General features: G+C 39.8%; 3 protein-coding genes across 4 annotated transcripts in view; 2 read left to right on the plus strand and 1 right to left on the minus strand.

The window, feature by feature from the left end:
- Window positions 1-4118, plus strand: part of irak4 (interleukin-1 receptor-associated kinase 4) — an 8833-nt gene extending 4715 nt beyond the window's left edge. The window contains exons 11-12 of the mRNA XM_086074099.1: window positions 777-841; window positions 3179-4118. Coding sequence (XP_085930225.1) covers window positions 777-833 — 57 coding nt within the window. The 3' untranslated portion in view covers window positions 834-841; window positions 3179-4118. The remainder of the gene's footprint in view (window positions 1-776; window positions 842-3178) is intronic.
- On the minus strand, window positions 2077-12115 carry twf1a (twinfilin actin-binding protein 1a). The gene is made up of 9 exons (XM_086074100.1): window positions 11957-12115; window positions 10796-10876; window positions 10500-10678; window positions 8972-9067; window positions 8772-8876; window positions 6560-6685; window positions 4751-4901; window positions 4541-4662; window positions 2077-3417 (listed from the first exon to the last, which is right to left on the minus strand). Exons 1-9 carry the CDS (start codon window positions 12105-12107, stop codon window positions 3250-3252), a joined length of 1179 nt encoding a protein of 392 aa, XP_085930226.1. The 5' UTR covers window positions 12108-12115; the 3' UTR covers window positions 2077-3249.
- Window positions 12116-12546: 431 nt separating this feature from the next.
- tmem117 (transmembrane protein 117) overlaps window positions 12547-17409 on the plus strand; it is a 36946-nt gene continuing 32083 nt past the window's right edge. Inside the window, exons 1-3 of one of the 2 annotated variants that reach the window (XM_086073964.1) lie at window positions 12547-12666; window positions 13122-13458; window positions 15225-15549. In XM_086073964.1, coding sequence (XP_085930090.1) covers window positions 13420-13458; window positions 15225-15549 — 364 coding nt within the window. In that variant the 5' untranslated portion in view covers window positions 12547-12666; window positions 13122-13419. The remainder of the gene's footprint in view (window positions 12667-13121; window positions 13459-15224; window positions 15550-17409) is intronic. The other variant, XM_086073965.1, reaches the window with a different exon arrangement.

The following is a 17409-nucleotide window of genomic DNA, read 5'->3' on the forward strand; positions in this document are numbered from 1 at the left end:
ATATGTTGTAGCATTGTAAAAAAAAAAAAAGTACTTACGACAGTACATATGGGGACTGGCGTGGCAATTAAGAGGCCAACCCTATCATTACCTTTCAGAAACATTCTGAATATTTTTGATAGGAACACTTGTATCTCAACAAACAACACTAATATTTTTACTATGAAGTTAATTTAAATTAAAGACATATATACATATATGATGCCCTAAACTCCAACATGATTTTAACAATGGGCCAAAAACTGCTATGTGATACTATGGACAACATTTTACATACCTAATAGATAGGGCTGCTCGATTCTGAAGAAAATATTAAGCACGATTAATTTGGTAATAATTGAAATCACAATTAGGACGATCTTTTTTTTGGTACAAAACAAAAAAATATTAAGACAAATACATCTCTTTGAAACACTTTTAAGTTCCTTCTGGACCAAACGAGATTTATTAAATTAGTCATTTTAAAATACATTTTGAAGGGTCGTGCTACTTGCGAACGAACGTTACATGCGGTATATCTGGTTGCGACATGTTTTTTATTTTTATATATTTTCATTAAATTTTCTTGGGTGGCAGCCAGTTTACTTGGGTAACATGGTGTGAGAAACACAGCATATACAGTAGGTAAATTGAATTGACACATTGTGAGGGGATCTCCCATAATAGAAATAGAGAGAAAAAAGTTGGAAAATCCCAGTGTTTAGGCTATGCGTGTTGGCCTGCAGGATGCCCAAGTCACATCATTTCTCTACTAATAGTGTCATTTGTGTCAACAGGTGCTGTCTGAGCTCAATGGAGTGGTCAATAACATTTCACTGGAGTCTTACGCATAAGAATAAAGGTGAATATTAGGAATGTGTATATGAAATATATAATACAAGGAGAATGAACTCTGACTGAAAAGCTAATTATTTTTAAAATGTTAACCATGTAACTTTATATCACGCAAACCGTATAAACTTAAAAGGATATATGCGGCAGTATGTACGGGATACCAAAGACCAATGCAATCCAAGCCCTGCAAAGAACAGGAGTCCCTCAGGGTTGCATTCTAGTAAACCTCATGTTCTCATTATATTATCCTTGATTGGTTAAACAAAAACAAACAATGATAAAAACTCATGACTTGACGCGGAACAATCAAAGAACCTGGGCTGTGCAATGCAACAGGTGGTTGACCATTTTCTTTTGAAGGTCTTCTTTGACTGAAACTGCTCCTTTGGGTCATTTCCTGTGGTCAACCTAAAATACCTCCCCCTAGAGCAGTGGAGGCAAAGTCCGGTCCTCGAGGGCCCGAGTCCTGCATGTTTTAGAGATTTCCCATGTTCAACACAGCTGATTCATATTTAAGCTCATCAGCAAGCTCTGCAGGAGCCTGATAATTATCCTGATCATTGAATCAGGTGCGTTGGAGTAGAGAACCTCGAAAACATGCATGACTCAGGCCCTCGAGGACCGGATCTTGATACATGTGTCCTAGAGAATTCACTCAATTGCCACCACTCAGACCAGTGGTGTCCAAACTCGGTCCTGGAGGGCCGGAAGTCCTGCAGGTTTTGTATGTTTCTCTACTCCAACACAGTTGAAGCTCATCAGCAACCTCTGCATAAGCCTGATAACTAGGGGTGTTAGAAAAAAAATCGATTCGGCAATATATCGCGATATTACAGCGCGCAATTCTCGAATCGATTCAATATGTGGCCGAATCGATTTTTAAACATACATTTTTTATGGGAATATTCAACAAAACGTCTTACCTAGGGTTATGATTTACACATTAAGCATGGAAGAATGTTATATTAATGGAACATTAAGCCTGAATATTTGATTAGTATTTTCTAAATGTGAGTTAAAAATCGCAATAATCAATTTAATTTCAGGATTAATCGGTATCGAATCGTGACCTATGAATCGAATCATCAGGTACTAGGCAATTCACACCCCTACTGATAAGGATCCTGTTGATTGGAACAGGTGCGTTGGAGCAGGGAAACCTCCAAACCTGCAGGACACCGGCCCCCCATGACTTAAGACATTGAATTCATAGAGTGTTCCAATAAATACATACAGCGGCTGTGCAATTTAAATACTTTTATTCTTTTTAAAAAGAAAAAGATCCGTAGGAAAACAAATAAGACCAAACATGATTTTTCTTCTCTATTTCTAATGACATGATGAATACTAAGGGATTTTCATCCCCAGCTTTGAACACGAGGTGAGCTTGGTAGTTAGCCTAATGTTAAATCATCAGTAGACGAGTGACTGTGGCAACATTTTGATCAACGCAAATATTCCCTTTCCTATTCTGTAGCAAGCTCCCTTCCGCCCCCACTTTCTCTTTCTCTTTCTCTCTGGGATTCCGATCGCGTGAAACGTGACTTTCGATGGATGACATTTTAGTGGAAGCCCCTCGGCGACATCATCACCAGAACACACGCATACACACGGCTACAATATGTACAATTACAGCACTTGCATAGAAAAATAAGTTTCTCAGCAGATGATTTTTTTTCTCTCCATGTAAACCAGTTATATCAAAACAAAATAAAATTCAATATAAAATGCACTGTTAAAATAAAATCAGGAGACACGAGTTGGATCATTACATCATCTCTGCTTTCGGAGCACCTATAAGGTTGTGCACAGTTAGACACACTAAGTGATGGACTTTAAGGAATGCAAGTTGCAAGGTATTTGGGAATGGAGCAAAGGGGGTGGGGTTGTCATATTGGCGCAAGTTCACATTAGTCACACGAAGATGTGGCAAAGGAGCTCAACTTTGAATCATTGGGAATGTAATCAAGAGATTAATAGTAGTGTTGTTCCGATACCACTTTTTGGCTTCCGATATCCGAATCATTACTATCTTGGTCAGGCACTGCTTAAGAACCTTTGTGAAACAAGAAATGCATGCACCGAACACTTGTGATCACATCAGAGATTTCTATACCAGTATGGCATCGGCCCGTTATTTGTTAGTACTCGCTGATACCGATGCCAGCATTTTAATGCCGTATCGGCACAACACTAATTAATAGGTTTCCATTTGGCAGGCTACAAATGGAAACTGCTGAAATGTGCCATTGCTTAGTTGTCCTCTGCGTGCATAGCTGGCTCTGTGATGGGAATGTGAGGACGTCATCCTTTTTTTTTTCTTTCTTTTTTTCTATGTAAGCAGATATGATCGCCCCAATCTCAGGAATGTTCCACTATGGAACGTGCGCAGGGTGTAAGTACCGAGGGTCTGGTTTAATCGTCCTCCTGGCCGTCGCCGGGGGGCCGGGTGATGCGACGGCCGCCCCTCTTCCCTTGAGGGCCTTTGGGCTTGGCGAAGGCCTGCTTGTGCGCGTGCTGCTTGGGATGCACCTCGTCATACATGAATTCACTGGTCAGGTCGTCTCCGTTGTCGATTTCCAACTAATGCACCAATAGACAAATCGGTTGGTGATCGGACAAATGCAAGAAAAGAGGTCTCGACGGGATGTTGTTCATGTGACAAACTTGACACAATCTTAACATGGGTACATCATTTTTCAGATCATAGTACTTAAATGGTATTCTTGTAAAATTGACATTTTCATTTGTCTATTTTAGTGAAATTAAAAATAAGTATATTTGCAAAATTACATTCCTTTATTTTTTTTTGAATGTATTGGTTTCTTCTAATATTACAATTTTATTTAGTAAAAATGGCCACATACTACAATTCTCTTTTCATATCATATTTTTTTCTCTCCAACTGGCTGCCAATATTACAACTATTTTTTTGTTTTACATTTGTGTTGTAAAATGTCACCTTTATTCTCACAAAATGATGTTCTATTTAAATTGTAAGACTTTTTTCTCCTCTTAAAATGGAAAAAAATCCTTGTAAAATCAGGACTATAAAACATGTATTTATAATTATTAACTTGACCCCATATTAGAAGTTTGTTTTCATATTACAAATCACCTAATTTGATTGCTGTACTTATTCTGACTGTTTTTGTGAAATTATAACTTTTCCCTTGATATGTCGATTTGCGCAAAATTGTTTTTCCTGGCAATTTTAATCTAATGCTTTTGAAAAAAAGTGTCAGCTTTTCTTTTCTCCCATAATAAACCTACATTGTTTTCATTACTGTTGTTAATATTACAAATGTATCTTCTTTTTTGTGTGTGTAAAATTACAACTTTATTTTCCTAGTACAGTTTTCTTTTCTATTTATATTTGGACCTTTTTTTCATAACATTAAAAAAAGATACTTAAAATGTCAAATTCTCCAATATTTCAACATTTTCATGTTAGTCATTTTTTTCATCCTCGTGAGAAAACACCTTGTATTAAAAATATATTCTTGTAGAATTACTAGTTTTCCTAGTAATGACTTCCAATTTGATACATTTTTTAAAAAAAATTCCTTCCGCATGGTCCTAGTAGTCCTTCCTACCATTCCGACAGTTGTTTTAATTATTTAGTTGACCTTATTTAGCTTCATGACTTGGGCAAAAATATCAACACCCAGTAAAAAAAAAAAAAAAAAATAGAAAATCCCTTCACCTTTTTCTCAATCTCTATCTTCAGTTGGTTTTCCACCATGTCAACCAGAGGGTTTTTGCAGCTGGAATAGAGCATCCTCTCTTTGATGCTACACTTGTACCCTGGCATTGAATAAATAAAGACTGCGAAAGAAAGAAAGAAGGAAGGATGAAGAGCTCAGCACAGGTGGAGAAAGCGCACGCACAAACAAACACGCATATATCAACTCACCCGTGGACTCCAAGCGGTCTCCCTCGTGGGAATGCTTGTAGAGGAAGAAGTGGTAGCGCGCGGCGTCTTTGGGGATCCTCAAGGGCAGGGTCTTCAAGTCTGTTGGCTCAGTGCTGCACAGGAAAATCAGCTCCTGCTCAGCGTCTACTTGCTGGTGGCCAACAAGGGAAACAAGAAACAGGTGTAGTGCAGTAAACTTGCTAGAAAACGGTGCAAATCAACTGCGGTTAGAACATCTAAAGTTGAGGTTTCATTCGTCAGAAATCAACCAAAATTCTAAATGTGCTTGAGAAGGGGCCTCCCATGCATTCATTCACTAAAAGTCGTTAGATTTGTTACTCATTGCAAGTAAAAAAAATAAAAAATAAAATAAAAAGTAATTAGCTGGGTTGGCAAAGTCACTAAATATAGCCACAAAATCAAAACACGTTTTTTACTTGGTGCAGTTTGTCACTTTTACTCGCGACTGCCACCTCTGACCCAAAGCGTAACTGCAGCATCAGTTAGGCTCGTTCATGGTGCGCGTGCACGGTCTTAAAGCGACAGCCACACTTGACAAAGACATGACTTCAAATGAGGTTAGAAAACCTCCGCCCCTCCTCCACAAAGAAACTGGAGCGTGCACACTCTACTATAAAGGAAAGATAAAAGCTGTTCAGAACAGTCAGGGCTCTTCGTACTCATCTGGGCATTGGCAGAGCATGCATGATGTAGAAAAAGCTTTAATATGACCTTTTTATACGGCACAATGCACCGGGTCACTTTTAACTCATTCAAACCCAAAAACGTATAAATACATTCAGGTTTTTCCTGGCCAAATTAAAGGCACAGGTGGTATCATCCTGAGTATGATGGGTGACTACCGATACCATTAATACTTTGTCCTGCACTCCTAAAATGTTTTATGCTAGAGCATACAGAAGGCTTTGATACAGCTTCTGACCTGAAGAGGTCGTTTAAATCAATGGTAGTTATTACAAAAACGGCCAGCAGGTGGCAGCAGAGTATAAGAGATCAACCAGGGCCATTTTGCAACAAGCTCTTTTCCCCACTGTTTTCAACAGGTTTGTGAATAATGAGGAAACTTAGCTATATTCTAATGCTAACTGCTGTAAAACGGAAACAGATACGAATATACTTCTTAAATCTTTTGGTAGGTTCCATATTTTTATAGCAATAGAACATATTCTGTGGCCATGATGTAACAAGCTCTTTCTTTGTCAGTGTTTTCACCACCAGGAATGTGAATATTGATGAAACGTAGCTATATTCTAATGCTAATTGCTGCAAAATGGACACAGATACAAATATACTTTTTTTGCTGATGAAAGAGACTTATCTTTCTTTTGGTAGGTTCCATGTTTTTATAGCAATGGAACACAATATTCTGCGGGCCTTGCAAAATCAGTCCAAATCCAGTAAAAGAGCCGTTAGCAAAGGGGGTTGCTTCAGTGCAAATGGCTGCGAGTGAGTTATTACGCTAGTATTATGACTGTTACGAATGTGCCTGCGTTGTTTTGATTGAGTTTGACCATCGCACAGATTATTTTCATTTCCAATATTTACCATGAAACAAATGCTAAATCTGTAAGCTCAAACACAATTATGGTTTTGTACTGAACACTCACCAGATCATGTGGCACTATGACAACAACCCGCACAAAGGCCTTTCAAGCCAAATAAAAAAAGCCATTGTGTCCGTCCCTACACAACGTCTCCAAAGAGGACGTGACAAAAGGCAGCCATGCGCATTGTCCAACGTGTGGTCACCTGCCCCCGCTCATGCGTTCGGCCTCTTTTAACACTCACCAGTTGCACGTAGTTGATTTCCTTGTCCCTGAAGCGCTCCAGTGCTGCCACGGCAGCGTGGTGGATGGGGAAGGCTACACCTTGGAGGGTCTGGTGCTTACTGTCCACACTAATGTCCGTCTGAACCTGAACGCACCAAACACACAAAAAAAGAAGCTGAAGATGCAGATCATACATTAATTGTATCAGAGTTACTTCGTCATAAAAGTAACACTCGTATTACTTTTTCCCCCCTCATGTTACTGTATTCTTACTACTTTGGCATGCAATTATAACTTTCTGTAATATTGCAACTTTGTTCTTTTAAAATGATGATTTTGAATGTGAAATTACGCATTTTTTCATTATATAATTTTTTTTTTCTTGTAAAATCCTGACAAAATGTAATATTGCAACTTTTACTACTATTGATTTCTCATAATACATAAAGATGACTCTGTATTACGGTCTTTATCCTTGTAAAATTAGGGCTGGCTATCGATTCAAATTTCCTCCATCGAATCACAAGAGCTCAGTTCGATGTCATTTTTTTCCTGATTTTGATTCACTTAAGTGCAATCCGATAGATCAATTATTCTTCAATGCCAAGGACATGATAAAAACTCCACAAATATTACATTTAATAATAAAGAAAATTTTGTGGAGGCAGTAACTGGTCACATGATTGAGTTTGTTCATGGAAGGAACGCGTGTTGTAATCACTTGCGTGCTACACAAACAATGACATCAGCAAGGATGAGATGAAAATATTTTCAGAATCGTATTAAATAATTGTAAATATAAACTAAAAAGATAGGTCAGGTCGGTCTTCCATAAATGTAAGAAAATACTTTTAAATTCATTTGAACAGTACATTTCAAGAAAACCGTAAGATATACACACAAAAATCCTTTAAAATTATATTTTCTTAAGAATTTATGGGGGGAAAAAATAATATTTAAATAATCAATTCATGGTTTTATGAATCGATATTGGGCTCGAAAAGAAATCAATTCGGCATTGATTATACATTTTTTTAAACCCAGTCCTATGTAAAATGACTACTTGTAATACATGTTTATTCTTGTAAAAACACTTTTACAAAATGTTTCCCTGTAAATACATGCTCGCCAAATTACTACTTCATTCTAAAAAAATTAATAAATACTAGCCTCCTTGTAAAATGACAAAAAAGGACTACCAGTAGTTTTTTTTTGTCTAAAACTTTAAACTTGCTAAATACTTCTGGTTGTTACCAGACTTGCATTTTTTTAAGTAATGATTTTTTTTTATACTGTTCGATAAGAGTAATTTTTAAAGAACATTTTTACTAAATTCAATTCAAACAATGATTTTTTCATTTTGTTATTACACCTTTGGTTTCACGCGAGGCAAACCATATTCCCTAAAATAGATTTGCCCTTTAATAATAATAAAAATCTAATAAAAAAGTATCCTGAGTCATAAGTATCCGTTCAAGTCGTCAAAAGTGTTTTGATATTTCAGAAATTGTGAATAAATAACAGCCACTCTCACAAAAATCAAAATGAGGACGATGAGCTATGATATTCTTATTCTCTTGTTCACTCAAGGCCGTAAAAACATTAGGGGAAGTGTGTGAATATTTTAGACGCGGCAGTGCGGCCAATTAAATCAAAATGCCACGTAAACACTATTTGAGCCCCTGCTGGGAGAACCTCGCATACCAAACACGGCTGCAGGTTGTACATACATCTGCTTACATCGCCAAGAATCTAAATCCTTGATGTTAACTCACACCCCCCACTTCCTGTGTGCCTTCACTTGGATGTCTGCAAACATTTCCATATATGGTCAAAAACAAAATCCTATTGTATTGGATGTCATTTGATTGGGACGAGTCCAATCCTGTGCAATTGTTTGTTGCTCTCACCGGGGAAGAATGAGGTTTCGATATGGGTGTGACCTGCATTAGCCGAGAAGACTCCTTTCTCTCGCTCTGCCTTTCTAATGACTCAGCGTCTTTGCGCTGCGCTGTTAATGCCAGGCAAGCACGCTGCAGCTGACCTTGTGCCGTTCTGGAAGGCCACGGCGCTTGTCGACTTTCGACAACATGACACCACAGATGTGATTAGAGGGAATAGTGTTAGGAATCCGAGGTTGGATTTTGTACAAGTGCGCCACGCCCGCTCATTTGGACTATGGAGCTGACTTTTGGGACTGTGGGGGAACATGCTCCCGCCTTAGTGCGTACCTCGTTGAGTTTAATCTGCCTCAGCTCCTCCTCGGCAGCGGTGAGAGGCAGCGGAGCCGCCTCCGAGATCAGATACTTCCTGTATCCGCTGAGGTTTAGCTCGTCCTGCGGGACACAAGTATTAGTTACCGTGAGAGCTAAGCCACAAAGAAGCTTTAGACTTGGTTGGCCAATATCTGATTGATCAGTGCGGACCAAACCTTTGTAGTGGCAAAAATCTCATCCTTGATGTGGCCGCCCCCAAATTCTTTCTTCAGTGTGGCTCTGGTAGCGGCAAATAACATTTTGTTTCTCACCTGTTAAAAAATACAAACGAGTGGTCACTTTTAAAGGTAGAGTGGCACCTTGAGATACACTTAACTTGTTCCATTACCATGCGCATCTCAAATCATATTTTCCTATTGAAATAAATGGAAATAACATTGATGTGTTCCTTCCAGCCGGCCCCTCCAAAATTGTAAGTTTTTTTTTTTTTTTTTGCTATGATCAATCAAACTTTGGTCTAGGATGCTTGATGACTTATTTCTTTCATTGGAAATGTAATTAATCTGTACCAGGATCAGCATCATCACCAACGTGGTGCCCGTGGGCACCAGCTAGCCCCCAAGGACCGTAGCCCGTGGGTCTGTTCTACAAATTGCTTACCAGTGAAGGGGCAGAGTGATTTTCTAGGAATGTTTTAGAAGTGATCATTTGAAAATATGAACACTGGCAGGTATTTTCAAACGTGTTGCATATTGATATTGATACATTTTAAGTGTCAAGTCAACCCAACATTTTTTTTACAATAAAATGTGAACTCATTAGTCTAAACATGATATTCTGATTAATATTACATTTGTAGAATATGAGCTATGAAGCAAATCCAGCCATTTTCATCCATCTCAGGGGGCGGCCATTTTGCCACTTGCTGTCGACTGAAGATGACATCACAGTTGCTTAGGGCTCGGGTAACAACCAATCACAGCGCACCTGTTTTCTGAAGCTGAGCTGTGATTGGCTATTACCCGAGACCTGAGCAACTGTGATGTCATCTTCAGTCGACAGCAAGTGGCAAAATGGCCGCCCTCCGAGATGGATAAAAATGGCTGGATTTTGCTTGTAATATTCATTAGAATGTCATGATTAGACTAGCGAGGTCACATTTAACATATTATTGTCAAGAAATGTTTACGGTTGACTTCACTTTTAAAAATGTTGGTGATCCCTGATTTAGAGGAGAGACAAGATTCTAATCAGGATCTCGAGGGTGAGGCAGACATGCTAACCACTAGCACACCGGGCTGTTGAGGTCAGATTTGATTTGTAAAAGTAAAAGCGACCTTGGCTTCAAATATAAGAATTGTGTTTTATTTTCGTTTTTCTAAAATTTGATTCATTTGTCATATGCTTTGAAATGGTTTCACATGTTCCAGACAAGTTTGATCCTGCGCTTTTGGAGCCAACAGGACAAGAATGTTAAGCTCTGCCTCGTCCTGCAGCCGCCAAGCTGAGTTTACAGCGATTTGTCCTCGCAACATTCCTCAGTCCGCAGAAACAACATCTGTTTATTTGAAATGAGATGACAGTACTGGAACCGGTTATTTGAGTTTCACAAGTACCAAATAACCACATGGGGAAAAACACAGTTGAATAATACAGAACCAAAACACTTTCCCGGCAGGCATGGAAAGAGAACCTCCCCCGTCAGATGTTTAAAAAACAAACAAAAAGTAATAGCAGCCTTACAGTAGAGTGGTCAGGAGTCCAGGCGAGGAAGATCCACTCGTAACCCTGGTTGTTGCTGGAGTCCAGCCGGTAAAGAATGTAGCAGGGACTGCGCTCCTCCAGCAGGGGTAGCACTAGGGCATCGTACTCCTGGTCCCACTGCTTCGACGCCTTCTTGGTGTCGGCCACAGTCAGCTGCTCTGGAGAAGCACAAGTGTGTAAAACGCCATGGTTTTGCTCACACGTGTGATCTTGTTCTTAGTCACAAAAAGGGGACGTTGTATTGTAATTATTACTAAATCTCTGAGGGCGCTTACCATCCACAATGACGATCTTCAAGACCCGGTACTCGTCTCCGCTCTTGGCACTGGCAAAAGCGTCCTTCACATCATTGCCCGCTAGGAAAGACATTTAAAAGTCAATGTTGACTTTTTAATTGTGTGTACTAAATAATTGGCTCCCTGTAGTCTCTTTTATTCTAAGCATCCAGACTCTTTTCTGTCTTGCAGTAAATTCCATTTCCTGTTTAACATTCATCAGATTCAACAAAATGTTCCCCTGTCATCTATGGTACCGTTCGGTGGTTGCATCACATTTGAAAGCGATTGAAATTCAAATCGTACCATTTTTGGGTCATGTGACTTTGAGGGTTCCGCTTGCTAAGGTTTCTTACTGATAAGGTCTCAGTGTAAAATCTGGGCCCGCTTAGTTGAAAACAAAGCTATTTTGTTTGTGAATGGAATGAAGTTAATTGTAATTTAAATATTCTGGAATGACAATTGTTCCGCCGGTCACTTCATAATAACAGATCAACAAAGATATTATATGATTGTGAATCGCTGCCCTTATAAACGATTGGTACTCAACCTGCAGTTGAGTACATTCTTAACCTTATCTTGTATAATCAGAAAATAGTTTGTTGTTGTAATTGTTTTAGGTTTTACGCAATTTACGCGTTTCGTGATACACAAATAAGTGGCTAGACCTTGACCCCAATCAAAAGGTCGAGTATGAACACCAAAACAAACTTTTACGGCTTGTCGTGACTTCAACCGTATCATTTGTAGGATGTATTTAACGGCGTTTCCAATAACAATTGATCCCATTCATGCGGACGCACTTGCTGGTGGAACAGGCCAGTTAGTCAGTCAGTCAGTCAGGTTTGAATAAAGGCGTCGCCCGTTCATTCGGATGAATAACCTGTCATCATTATACGATTTCACACTGGGATTAAAATCACTACGAGACATTTCGTCGTAGGAAAACACATAAAACAATCACGGTTTAGGGGTATGCTGACCTGACTTGATTTGATTAAACCTCTCATCACACATGCAGGCAGGCTAAACTTAAGCTAGCTGGCGGGAGCGATTAGCGAATTTGACGCTTGCTTCTTTACTTGCATTACTTTTAAATACATGATATGAGTGGCACATTGGCGCAACAAAGCGGCTACAGTCAAACGCGGCGTAATGTACCTTGAATGCCCGTCTGGTGTGACATTGTGTCCGTGTCTCGTACGCGGAAAGGCTCGAGCAGCTGATCAGACGAAACCAGGGAAGCGAAGAAGCAGGAAGCGAATGGCAGACATAAGGTCCGCCCCGGTAGAGACGTCACCATTTTATTCATATGCACCAAAAATGCATTAAAATATCTGTACGTTGTAATAAATATATTGAAACTTAATATACTAGACTATCCAAATTATACGGCGAAATTGATTTTTTTTGAGAACACACGTCACAGCTGTTTTTTTTAACTAAATAATAAAAACTACAACTACTAACATAACAGAAACAAACCAAAAAAAAAAAAGAAGTCCTCCCACCAGGTCTATACTCATTCTAATAAATACATTAACATGACGGAATGCTTATGTGACGACAACACACGGAGAATTATCCGGTTACTTACCCCCCAAATAAAAGAGTCCATGTGAATAAATAAGAGAGAATATGAAAACGACGCAATAAATCCAAACACGAACATACGTCACAAGCCAACGTTGCCGCTTTCAAATTCAAGTTGAAGCCAAAATGATTACCTCATTGAACGCAGTTGCGTTGGTCGACAGCAAGTGCGGTCATTCTTCAACCACAACGTCATGGATTGCCATATTATAACCATTAGACAGGAAATTAAGACAGAAGGTTGGTGACCAAGAAGGTGGCCGGTGATGGAAAAACTAGTAAGTGCGTGTGTGCTGTAGGTCAATTCTGCCATTATAACAGCTACAAACTGCAAACTTAACAAGTTCCATCAAATTCAGGCTAAAAGACGTGACATGAACAGTTGAAGTAAATACTTTTCTGACAAACAACACAGAAGTTAACTTGCTTTAGGTTAACTCGGAATTTAAGATGGCTGTCAATATGTCACAAATGTGGATTTAGTGAATACAAAGTGAATTGTACACTTGATCATCCCATACATATCCATAAAATCATAATGCCCAAAATTGATATTTGTTTGTTTATATGATTATGATAATGATTATTATGATTAATAGATGTTAGATTAGATTGTAAAGTGATGTACCGAATGAAGTGACCAGTGAGTGAGATTTTATTTTGAAAGCGCTTGACGGAAGTGGTGATGCCGTACTCCAAAAATTGACGTCAGCTGTTCTCAACGTGTATGCAGGTTAGATTGCGTTTCAGTGATGCTATGCGCGATTACGGCCCTCCGCCTCTCCGCTGCATCAGCGTGCCATCCGCAGCCCAACTGCGCTTCACCTTCCGCCGGCTTCTCCGCGAAACGAAGCACCACCGGTCCTCTTCGGCCGCCGGTCATGGACGCTTGGGTGCGATGGCGGACCAGGATTTGCCGGGCAGTGCGGCTGCCGTAACGTAATTTGGAACAGGTCGAGCCGTGAGCCAGTGAATAAGCCCGACACATTCCTACCGCATCACCTCGTGTCGAGGGCACCGCTGGAGGCGTGATGTGGCCGCCGGGGCGAGGGGGAAGCGGCGTCGGTAAGGTGCGTTAATTGGACGGCATCGTTTCACGTCACGTGTGCGCCTCTTATCAGGCTGTGGAAATTGGGTCTGATCACTCTTGTATCCGCTGTCACCTGACCAGATCGCTTCATTAGGTAATTTATGAACAACCTGATGAAATTCAAGAACAGTGCCAAAAAGTCACAAAAGTAACAATGATCACTTGGGATGACAGTAATAAAATACTGCACATGGTTTCAAATTGTGTGCTGCATCGCACTGTCAATATGTACAACTCACAGAAGCCGTGCTTTTGCACTTCAATAACAAAGTAGAATATTGTAGAAAAATTCATTCATAGGCTATATAATAAAAAGCCTTTAAAAAGTGCAAATGTGCCATGAGAGTTCATTAGGTGAAGGGCGGCGTGGCTCAGCAGTGGTAGAGTGGGCGTCTCCCGACCCAGAGGTTGTAGGTTTGATCCCATGCCATTGTGAACATGTCAAAGTATCCTTGAGCAAGATACTGAACCCCCAGTTGGTCCTGATGCTGCGTCATCAGTAGGTGAATGAATAGTTGAATGTAAAGTGGAAAAGCGCTTTATAAATGAAGTACCATTTGTACCATTAGGTGTGCTTTGGCACATTATCAAATTCCCCATAGTTGTTCTGAAAAGTATTATTTATTCACTATCTGTGTTCATCTGTCTATACCAGTGATGGTTAGTGGCATGCAGATCAATTGAATGTGCTTCCACCATACATCATCCTGATTTCAGTATACTGTTTGTGACATTTTTGTTTGATAAGCTTTGTATAATGTAAACTATGTGTCACGCCTCTATAAAGCTTGGGAAATGTGGGCATAGCTACATTAAACCAAGAAGAAAATTGCTTTCAGAAGGCCGAATTTCCTTATTAAAATGTATTTTAACATTTTTATGTAATCCAATTTCTTGAGATTTATTTATTTTTTATTAATAAAAAAACATTTCACTTTGTGAAGCGAATACATGTGTTTTACTTTGGATTCAACAACTCCGTTTTCCTTGATATTCAAATGTATTGAGCTGCGCGATAAATACTTGAAGTGAACAAATATGAAATAACCCTTGAAGATACGTATATAATTTGGCTACGATCCAATGAGCAACTGCTTATGTGTTGTTCACAAGTTTAGGCAATGGGATGTCATTTTCAGTCGACAGCAAGTGGCACTACAAAGCAAAATGGCCGCCCCCTGAGATGGATAAAAACAAGTGGATTTTTCTTTTTAAGTCATATTCCACAAATGTAATATTAATCAGAATACCGTGTTTAGACTATTGGGTATAAAAATAAAACATCATTGTAAGTATATTTATTTGACGTTTACTTTTTACAACATCCAAATATCACCTGGACTCTTGTGGCATCATTAAATGGGTCAATTCAGCAATAGCATTATGCTGCCATGTCCTCCAGTGTGGCAGCTCTCAAGTTTCCATCCCAAAGTTATTTTTAGAAATCAGGGTACTGGCGTGAGAGGTCCAATCCAGAAGCTGTCTGTTTTGGGGGTAAGAGGAGGGGTCATGTTTAAATGCAAACAGAGTGCTGCTGCTAAGGGCAGCCTCACAAGCCACTGCTAAGATTGCATGCATGTGATCCGTGTCCTAAGTGATGTCGCTCATCTGTCTGAATTTCGGATAATCCCGATTCCAAACCTCAACATCTAATCTGGTGCTGACGGAACGCGACGTTACCCCTGCTTGTAATCCGCCGCTCTGATGTCACTAATCTGACCGCGAGATGCTCTCTCTGCCTCCCAGGTGTGGCGCGGGTGGCGGCGGGAGGCGTGGCTCACTAGGATGGAGAGAGGAAGTCCGAGTCGCTTCCGGTATTACTTCAAGCACCCGTGGTTGCGCATCATCGTGGCCTACCTGGTCATCTTCTTCAACTTCCTCATCTTCGCCGAGGACCCCGTGTCGCACAGTCAGAAGGAGGCGCGCATAGCCGTGGTGGGCAACTGCTTCTCCTTCCTTTTCAGCAAGTACCCCGCCGCTGGTTGGGGCGTCCTCAAAGTGGTGTGCTGGATGCTGGGCATTTTCACCGGCCTCCTCGCTGGGAAGTTGGTGTTCCACCAACAGCTCTTTGGTAAGTCATGCGCACTGGAATGCGAGTCAGACGTGAAACACTTTACAGAAGCATTAGCTTTGTTGATTCAGTGACCTTTTTCACAGCAGTCATGTTGACATATAGTAAGAGGGGGGGGGGGGGGGGGGGCTTCCACAGAATTTAGCACATGTGCCATGGAGGAAGAAGTTATTAAAGAGGACATACACTACTCACAAAAAGTTGCTTTTGGGTGAAAATATCCTTAAAGCAGAAATCAACCTTAAACATTTATTGACAATAATATGTTATATGTGACTTCACTAGTCTAAACATGACATTCTGATTAATATAAAATTTGTGGAATATGAGTAATGCAGCAAAATCCAGCCATTCTTATCCATCTCAGGGGGCGGCCATTTTGCCACTTGCTGTCGACTGAAGATGACATCACAGTTGCTCAGGGCTCAGGCAACGACCAATCACAGCTCGCCTGTTTTCTCAAGATGAGCTGTGATTGGTTGTTACCTGAAACCTGAGCAACTGTGATGTCATTTTCACACTACAGCAAGTGGCAAAATGGCCGCCTTCTGATATTGATAAAAACTGCTGGATTTTGCTACTTAACTCATATTCCACTAACGCAATATTAACCAAAATACCGTATTTAGACTATTGGGCCTGCATAGAACATATTATTGTCAAGAATTGTTTGGGGGGTTGACTTCTCCTTTAACTCATTCACTCCCAGTCATTTTCACTGAAGCAACCCCCTTCGCTCCCGGCTGTTTTACTGGATTTTGACTGATTTTGCAAGGCCCACAGAATATCGTGTTCTATTGCTATAAAAACACGAAACCAACCAAAAGAAAGATTAGTGTCTCTTGTTTCATCAAGAAAAAAAAGTAAATTTCAATCTGTTTCCATTTTGCAGCAATTAGCATTAGAATATAGCTAAGTTTCATCATTATTCACATTCCTGGTGAAAACACTGACAAAAAGAGCTTTTTTGCAACATGGCCCTGGTTGATCTCTTACACTCTACACACCTTTTGGGAGCATGGTAATATTTAAAATAGAAGAGTCACAGAAAGGCACAGACTTGGACCTCCTTGGAGTTTTTTTTTTGTCTGTTCATGTCTCAAGGGCCCACAACTTGTGCGCTCAATGTACAGATTTCCAAAAGCTGGATGTTTGCATTCAAATGTACAGAAGGTCAAATTAAGTTTTGGCTTTATCGTAACATTTCACCTTAAAGCCATATGTAATTTTTGTGATTTTTTTTTTTCCCTACCAGAATTTGAAAAATAGCTTCTTGGTGTCTTAATCACATGTCTAACATATCGTCGCTGTCCTGTGAAAAACACTTATGTCAATTTTTGTCAATTTTTTTTTTTTTTCCCCTAAAACGTAAAAAAAAAGAAAGAAAAAAATGGACATAAGTGTTTTTTCACAGGACAGTGACGATATGATAAATAATTAACATTTTCACTTTTGGAGACAACACTTCATGCACTACACAACACCAAACCAAAGCCTGTGTAACAAATGACATTTCCATGGTGAACGTCTCCTTGCTGCATAAATAGAAAGCCCCCGCACCCGTGTTTTGTGACATGATACTTCCTGCGCACACAGCTCTGAGAGCTGCATGATGACGATGAAAGCAGCCACCTCATCTGCTCACGTTGCAATTAAATAAATAGATGCTGTATAGATGATCTAAATGTACGCTTATAGATGACAATCTATAAGCATTCACCTGGAGCAATCTGTGCCAAAAAAATAAGTCAGATCTGAAAAACAAATAAAAAAAGTGTTCCTGAATATCAATAGAGCAACAAAGAGATGCACCAACTACTAAATATAATTTCCGAATTTTGATTTGGGTTTTATTGGAGG

This window comes from Leptonotus elevatus, chromosome 4 (assembly GCF_054856555.1).
Source record: "Leptonotus elevatus isolate MCC_2025b chromosome 4, RoL_Lele_1.0, whole genome shotgun sequence".
Lineage (NCBI taxonomy): Eukaryota > Metazoa > Chordata > Actinopteri > Syngnathiformes > Syngnathidae > Leptonotus > Leptonotus elevatus.